The sequence below is a fragment of the Phaseolus vulgaris genome, chromosome 7 (assembly GCF_000499845.2).
Source record: "Phaseolus vulgaris cultivar G19833 chromosome 7, P. vulgaris v2.0, whole genome shotgun sequence".
Classification (NCBI taxonomy): Eukaryota; Viridiplantae; Streptophyta; class Magnoliopsida; order Fabales; family Fabaceae; genus Phaseolus; species Phaseolus vulgaris.
The window spans coordinates 30,769,823-30,778,830 of NC_023753.2; the positions used below are offsets into that span (position 1 = coordinate 30,769,823).

General features: G+C 30.9%; 1 protein-coding gene across 1 annotated transcript; it reads left to right on the forward strand.

Moving 5' to 3' along the window:
* The first annotated feature begins 7,457 nt into the window (after positions 1 to 7,457).
* On the forward strand, positions 7,458 to 8,037 carry LOC137828539 (pathogenesis-related protein PR-4-like). Its single transcript, XM_068635156.1, has 2 exons — positions 7,458 to 7,712; positions 7,867 to 8,037. Exons 1-2 carry the CDS (start codon positions 7,458 to 7,460, stop codon positions 8,035 to 8,037), a joined length of 426 nt encoding a protein of 141 aa, XP_068491257.1.
* The last annotated feature ends 971 nt before the right edge of the window (positions 8,038 to 9,008 follow it).

Here is a 9,008-nt window from a genome sequence, read left to right on the forward strand (position 1 = left end):
GGAAGGAGACCGACCCATACATATGGTATCGGTCGGTTGACAGGGTTTAACGGTCAAAATACCACCGTTGACATCTGACTTCAAAATCAGGACCCTCCCCAAAAAAGAAGAAACGAAGGACTCGTAAAAAAAGGTGGAAGTAAACCCAATCACCTTGGGGTCTACCCAGTCAAGCTCTAAGACAGGAGACGACTGTTCGGGGGAATCCGACTAGTCGGCAACACCTTCCGGATAGTTCCCCCGGACAACATCCTCCAAAGGGGACAATGTCTGAATTGCCTCGACCGACAAGGGCTCAGTCATAGAGGAATTGGGAGAAGAAGAAGACGAAGGTGAAGGTGAAGAAGAACAGGAGGACAACGAGGAAGACATGAGTAATCTTTTGGGTCGTACGGTAAGCAAAGTGCTAGAATGAGTGAGGGTTTCGGATGTCTAAGTAAGCAAGAGCAGTGTCTCAACACTGTACGGTACCACTATATTTATAACCTTAGAGAGAATCGGGAGATGAAGCGTCACATCCATCTCAATTGTTAGATTTCCCTTGATCCAATGACCCTCATCAAATGGCGCCAAAAAATCCCTCATTAATGCACATCACATCACTCGACCAGGTGCCGCCCAATGTCACTTCAGACCTCGGGAAGCCCAATCGTCACATCGGTCTTGGACAAAGACTCTTCGGATTAATCATCCTTGAGCCTAGGGGCAAGTGTCCTGATAGAGTCTGCACGATCGAGATCATGTCTCGAACTCGCTCGTTACGCCGACCGACACCACAAATCCAAATACGCTTAAGCAGAGTTAGTGAGGCTAATCAGCAATCAAGAGCTAGGTAATACACTTCTAAACATGACTCAACTCCCTTATGGCCCAATAAGAAAGGTCCACCAAAATAATATAAATAACACAGATTCCAAGAATCAGGTACGTTCTTACACAACACTCAAAATACCGAGTGTCGAATACTAAATCTGACTTGAGCATCAGAGTGCCTTCTGCAGGTACCATCCGGGTCAGGACTACGTGAAGGTCGAAGAGTGGAGCAAGTAGAGAGGAAAGAGTTTGTTTAAAGAGAAATGTAAGAGTAAACTGACCGACTAAGACAAAAAAATAGATGAGCAGTTTCAATAGTTCTTTGGATCCAACTCCGTACGAAACAAATTCTTTAGATTTAACGACATTGAATAGTTGAATTACTTCTTAGTTCTTGAAATATCAAAGATCTTGCAAAGGTATACACGTGTGGCAAATAAAATATTGTTTTGCTATTCCTTCAGATACTGGGATGTGTGGTATAAGGCCATCATCTACACCCATTGAAAGGGATACAAAAGTCTGTTTGAACAAAATAACCATGTCCATGATTTACAAGGTTATCAAAGGATCATAGCATGTCTTCTTTACTTAACCAATACCATACTGGATATATGTTTCGTTGTCTAGTTCCCCAATCAATCTTTAGAGTCTCCAACCAAACTACATTATCAAGTTGTTCACAGAAATTTTTTGTTACATTAAAGGTTCTCCGTGACAATGTATTTTCTTTTCTTGCTGATACTCATTAAAATTGAAGCCTTCAGTGATTTTGATTGAACTTCATTTCCAAATACTCGGTGATCCATCACCACATTTTGTGTTTTCCTTGGAGCTTCCCTTATTTCATGGAAGACCAAGAGACATGGCATTGTTTCGCGTTCATCCTTGGAGGCTGAGTACATGCTCTGGCATCACTTCCGAAATTCAGTCGATAAATTATCTTCTTCAACATGTTGCATCACACTCAGTTTTCTTCAACAAGTCTAAACTAAGAGAGTCAAGCTACTAGATATATTGCTTAATTTTCATTAGCATACCAAACACATTAATAGACGTGATTTAATGTTGGCATATACTGTTAGTGGTTGAGGTGAGGAATAATAATTTTTTTATCCATGTTTAATCACGATATCGCTTTTTTTTTTTTATCTTCTTTTATCCGATACCGTATCTCTTCCTTCTCTGCCACCACACCTCCTTCTTCTTTGTCATAACCATGCAAATGCTGCGACTAGGTTGACCTCGCCACCATATTGACCACGCGACATGAACCACCCTGTATCAAGTGTCAATGCAACGGGAGCACCACCACCTTCACTTGTGTAGAACAGACTGAGTGAGAATTTGAACATGCCGCTGTGGATGGTGACTACGAGACTGAGGAGGTTTTCTTGACCATCATGATTACTTTTTTTTTTTTTTTTATGAAAATGGGGTCATTATAAAAAAATTACAAATCTGGGATAAGTCGTGCCAAGTTGGCATGACTTTGCCACCTGAAGTTGTGTCAATTTAACACGACTTCTGTCACGTCAACCTGAAGTCGTGTCTGTCCACATCATTTTTTTAAAATTTTATTGTTTTTAAATAAATAAATATATTATAATTATTTAATTATAATTAAAATTATAAGTTAGGTAATATTTGAAATTAATTTGATAAATAATTTTTTATGAAGGAATAAATACTTAGGTAAAGAAAATGAGGAAATTAATAATCAAACTTGAAATTGAATTTTATTATCAAACTTGTTTATGCGGACAATTGCTTCTATTGTAACCTTCGGTTCTGCAATATGAACATTTTTTATTAATCTAATAACCAAATTAATATATTACATTACCCTCAAACATGATCCATACACAATTATTCATTTTTTTTATTGCTTAAAATTAACACCCTTAGAAAATTATGTATCAAATTAATTTTAAATATTACATAACTTACTACTCAATATCTAAATAAGAAAATTTTACAAGAAAATTAATATATATATATATATATGACGTGGACAAAGTCGTGTCAGGATTGACGTGGTAGAAGTTGTGTCAACTTGGCATGACTTCAGACTGACGTGACAAAATCGTGTCAACTTGGCACGACTTCTAGATATGAAGTCGTACAGATATGAAGTCGTGCCAAATTTGCAGGATTTGTCCAAATAAGTCAAATTTGCAGGATTTGTCCAAATAAGTGTTAATGTTAATTAGTAAAATAAGGACATCAATTTTTTTTGTTAGATTCCAATATATTGAAATTCCTACACCACATTAGTAATTTTTAATTAAAATGTGGATCCTACTTAAGAGATCGACCAATTTTAATATTACACTGTAACATTTTCCAATTTATTATTTATTATATCTATTATTTTAGAACTCACATAAAAAATTATATATTTTACATGACTTAATATATATTCAACCTACTGCAGAAATTACGAACAAAAAATCCCAATAAATGACCACGCACGTCTATGTATGTTTCACACTTTGGGGCCATCATAACTGTTCGAAAATGAAATGACAAGAATTTTATGTTCTTTGTGATATTTAATGTTTAATGGGCGAAATAAATATGGTAGATGAAAATTAAATTAGTTTGGTACGCCTCACTATTTTTTTTATATAGAACTTCTGTTAACTGTACTTAAGGATTAATGAATATGATGTAACATAACAAGAGAAGAGACACACGTCTACTAATGTCAAAATACAAATATTAACATGTATATAGTATACAAGATATTTCTTTAAAAATTAAATATATTAGACAATAAACAGGAATTTTAAATTATTGCTTAAATTTGTTTGTAAAACTGCTAATAATGAGATCTTACTGCTACAGGTAGAAGGAAAAGAAAAGAAAAAGAAATAAAAACAATAAGCAAAAAATGTTGTTTGAAAAAAACGAAACGAGTGGTTACAAATATTATCTTTGTAGCATTAAATGGTTCATAAATATTTTGTCTTTACTAAAAGTGTTGAGGAGATATTTATAATCCAAAGTAAAAAACAAAAAGTCGTTTGTAATACATTTTAACACCTTGATCAGTAAAAATATATAACATATATAATTGATAATGTCAAAAGTTAAATTAAAATAATTTTAGTGTAATGTTCTACCACCAGATAAATTATAGTATAGTACATTTGTGGTTGAATAATTCGTCTAACAAATATAATAGTAAAACTAGTTAAGACACTATTGAACACTATATACAAATAATAATACTGACAAGTAATAAATTTTTCATCATTTAATAAATATATTTCAATCATCTAAACAATGACCAAATTTGTATCATAAAAAACAATTCAATTTTATTAATGAAAAAAAACATATATCCATTAATTTATTTAGTGTCTATTCATATTTTTACTTATAAGATTTTTTATTTTATACCATACTTAGATATTGTTAAGAAAATTAAACAAGACTTTAATTAAAAATAAAATTGAATTATCCACGTGTGTTAAAGAACAATTCTTAATACAACATTTGAACTTAGAAAATATCATATTTATTTTGAGTATAAGATATCGAAGAACATACTTTAATTGCAGAATTCTAGAATTTATTGTGAAAATACAATAAAATTATCCCAAAAGAAAAAACAATAAAAACTAAGAAGATCTATGATGCTTTGATTTTCGAACGCATTATATAAGTTCTGAAACTGATATTTTTCTTTAAAACTTCTATATTTTTATATGCTTTTCTTATCCAAAGATTTAAGAAAAATATTATAGTTCAAATTTTGTTTACATTTTCTCAGTTTCTAACTTTTTAGAATTTTCATATTTGTTTCAAGTTTATCGAACTTTGTGTCAGAAAATTTTTGTTTCAAATTTTATTTCATAAATACTTTTATTTTCTATTTTTTCTACTCAAATTTTGTTTTTCGTTTAGATTTAGAGAAATTATTTAATTTGTTAAATACATATTTTTTTAATTATATTTTTTAAATTATACCTATTTACAATTAATACATATTTATAGTTTTTAATTATAATTTTTAAATTTATGAATGTTTAAAAAAAAACTCATTTCATTATAATTTTTTTTAATAAATAAGAATAAATTGTAAAGTAATACTTACACATTTAATAAAAATTCAAATTTCCCTCACAGTTATCACATCACTCACAAACTCCCATCAATTTTTCTCACACATTCCCTTTCTAACGTAACAAATCTAAACAACATTATATTATTTTCTGAGAAAATTTTTGTTAACACTTTGAATAGTGAATAACATACATAACTCTTTATAATAATATAATAATATTTTTAAATTAAAAAATAAAATAAAAATAATAAAAAATTAATTTATTAAGATGTTAAGTATATGTTTTTAATGTTAGGGGTATTAAGAGATCCCGTGAACATGTCCGGACAAGACAATGTCTCTTTCTGTCAATTCCTTTTTTCGTTTTAATGACAAGAAAGGCGCAATTTGCGGCCACCTCAATTTTTTGTCTCCGAACCTTTTGTCCTATCTAAATCTAGAGTGAAGCTAAATTAGGAAAAAAATAAAAAATCTTTTCACAACCATTTTTTAAAATAACCATAATACAATAAAAATATTATATTTAAATGAATAATCTGATAAGAAATAAAATATTATCAAAAACAGTTATATATGGGTTATATAGTAATAGTTGTATATGGAATATGAAGAGTGTAAAAATATCAAGATTAGAAATTTTATTATATATCAGAACGAGAGATATAATGCCAATATTTTATATCATAATTTAGTGTTATAATAGTTTAGCCTCGTAATATATATAGCAAAAATATACTTTGACATCTAAAAGAGTTCTATACAACTCTAATTCTTGATTTTGACTATTTAATTTTAACAATAAAAAATATAACAAAACGTAGATTTGTAATTAAATATTATAAAAAATTATTAAAATAATAATAATAAAATATGTAACGGAGTGAAAAGGAAGAAGGATGTCAATTATTGAAGGAGTATAGAATATGGGTGATAAAAATTAAAAATTATTAAAATATTAATATTTATTGGAATGTGGGAGTATTAAACATTTTTGGTAGAATATTATTAAGAATATGAGCTTAAATCTTATATTAATTAAAAAAAACATACATAAAAGCTTATAAACTCGTTATTTCAAGCAGATTAAAGTTGTAATCTTTGATATGAATTTAATTCATTTTTCATATTAGAAATATTTCTTACTCTTAGTTTTTCTTTCTTCTATATACTTTGTCTAGAATGATCAATTACCGCATTCATTTGGTTTTTTTACTATGATGGGATTATTTTTTTTTTTTTTTACCAAAATGGGATCCGTTTAAAAAAAATTATAAATTTAGACAAGTCGTGCCAATTCGGCACGACTTCATATGCAGAAGTCGTCCCAATTAGGCACGACTTCTGTCATGTCATACTGGCACGATTTCTGCCCTGTCACTTCATTCTCCACACCATCAGATTCCTTACACGTATAACTTTTTATCTTCTCCTTCAGGTGCTTTTTTCACTCCACCAAATATATATGGAATTTCGGCATTCTCCCCTCTTTCTGCATATAATCCAACATCATCCATGCACTATCGACCCACAATGCCCTCACCAGCATCTCATAATGAAGCCAATAACAACGATGATGAACATGTCGTTGATGATCCTCTTCCATGAAGACCTCGACGACAAATACAAAGACCACATTGTGTCACGTCTTCCCATAAATAATTTACTTCTAGTTCAACTTTATAGTTTTATTTTATATCTTGTAATGAATCTTACTAATTTGTTTAGTTCTAATTAATCTTTTCTCATTATTACGTGTTCTGTAAAATCATTACTTCTCAAGCTATTTATTTTGCAAATTCACAACAATAATTCTCTATTTATTTTCCAAATACAATAAATTTTCATTTATGTATTTATTTCCAAATTCAATAACAATTTTCTTCATTTTTTAGTTAATAAAATAATCAAGTTATTGTATTACATTACCGTCAAACATGATTCATACACGATTATCCAATTTTTTTGTTCCTTAAAACTAACACTCTTAGAATTATGTATCAAATTAATTTTTAACATTACATAACTTACTACCCAATATATAAACAATAAAATTAAAAAAAAAATTATGATGTGGCAGAAGTCGTGCCAAGTTGGCACGACTTCTGTATGACAGGGCAGAAGAGTCGTGCCAAGTTGGCACGACTTCTATATGACGGGACCGAAGTCGTACCTAATTGGGATGACTTCTGCATATGAAGTCGTACCGAATTGACACGACTTGCCTAAATTTGTAATTTTTTTTTAATCAGACCCTGTTTTAGTAAAAAAAAAAAAAAATAACGCCATCATTTGATAAAAAAAACCATTCATTTTCTATCCGAAAAATGGATATTCGTTGTAAAAGTAAGAATATGTGAGTGACGAACTACGTTAAAGACTATGTAAAGCATTGTAATGCAACTCCAACTTAACACGAGGGAACACAATGAGTTTGCAAGAGCTTTGATTTTCACTATATATCATAGCTGTGCCGGCCCAAAGAATCTATAAATCCAGCACATCTAATTCAATAAACTGCAACGCAAACTAGCTAACCAGAGAATTAATGAAGCTTAAGATCATAACAATAATGGCAAAGCTTACCCTATTCGTGTTGTCGATGGTTTGTGTACTGGGCCTGGCCTCTGCGCAAAGTGCAGTTGTGGAGTCTACGTATCATTTATACCAACCTGAGCAGCATAACTGGGATTTGCTCGCAGTGAGTGCGTATTGCGCCACTTGGGATGCAAACCAGCCCTTCTCATGGCGGAGCAAATATGGATGGACAGCCTTCTGTGGACCTGAAGGGCCTCAAGGCGAAGCTTCTTGTGGCAAGTGCTTGAGGGTACGTATGCATGCTTATGTTATGCTTTGCACCACTCCCTCGATATTCTTGCAAAACAAATTAATCAAGCAACCTCCTTAACATGCACATATATGCATACTTTCGCTTTTGATTGATGACAGTAATAGTTTATTGTTGATGGGTTGTGCTGTAGGTGACAAACACTCGAACAGGAGATGAGCAAATGGCTAGAATTGTGGATCAATGCCAAAACGGGGGTCTGGACTTGGACGTTAGTGTGTTCCAAAGACTTGACTCGGACGGAAATGGGAATGCTCAAGGCCATCTTATCGTCCACTATGAATTTGTGGACTGTGGTGACTAAACATGTCTTTGTAATTCAGCAGAAGGGCTAGCAGATCCAAGAGGATTACTCATTCTTATTATATTCAATTACAGAAGTTCAAGATAATAAACAAGTTATTGTTAGTTACCTATTGCAATGCATGTTGGAAGCAAAAATATTGTGTATTTGTTGTTTTATTCAGTTTCATTTTTTCACAATAAAAGTCTTAGTGGATTTTGATGAAGTGTTTTCTTTTATTTTTCCTTTTTGAGTTTAATATCAAAGTTGCAGTATGCATATATATAAAGTGTATGTTGTTAACATTGATTCGCGAGTTCATGGATTTGGTTTGATATCGTTAGTTAAAAATAATTAATATTATATATTAAATTAAGTTTAACATGCAAAATTCAAACGTTTTTGTTTTAGAAAACGTATAGATGTAATGTACTTAGGACTGGGTTTTAACTTCTACAGATTTTTGTGTGACTAAAATAGTTATGTAGTTTGCTCATTAAACAAAAAAAGTCAGCATGGCTTTGTAAATGTTAATGATGTTGAAGATTATTGCAAGGTAAAAACGGGAGAGAAAGGGATTGACCTTAAATCAAGACTATGAATTTATCAGTGACATAATAGTGTAAAACAAACTCTAGGTATATAAATAAAATAGAAACAAACTCAACCAATAGTGTAAAAAATCTTACTTGAACAGCACTTAATATTAAAATGATCAGAATTAAGAAATACAGTCAAAATACTAATACTAATGTTTGTCAATTTTATCATTGCGATCTAGCAGTATTTTTTTAATTTATTTTTATTCGTTGAGTAAAACTTTTATGATGTTATCGAATCTCAGCTAAGATAACTAATCAGGGATACGTTTAACAAATCGATTTTAGTTAAATTTATTATGTTATCATGCAATTAAGATGATTAAGATGTGAGGCACGAAATTAATTGCGTTAAAGACTGTGTAACGTGTATAATTATAAACAGCAAGTGGA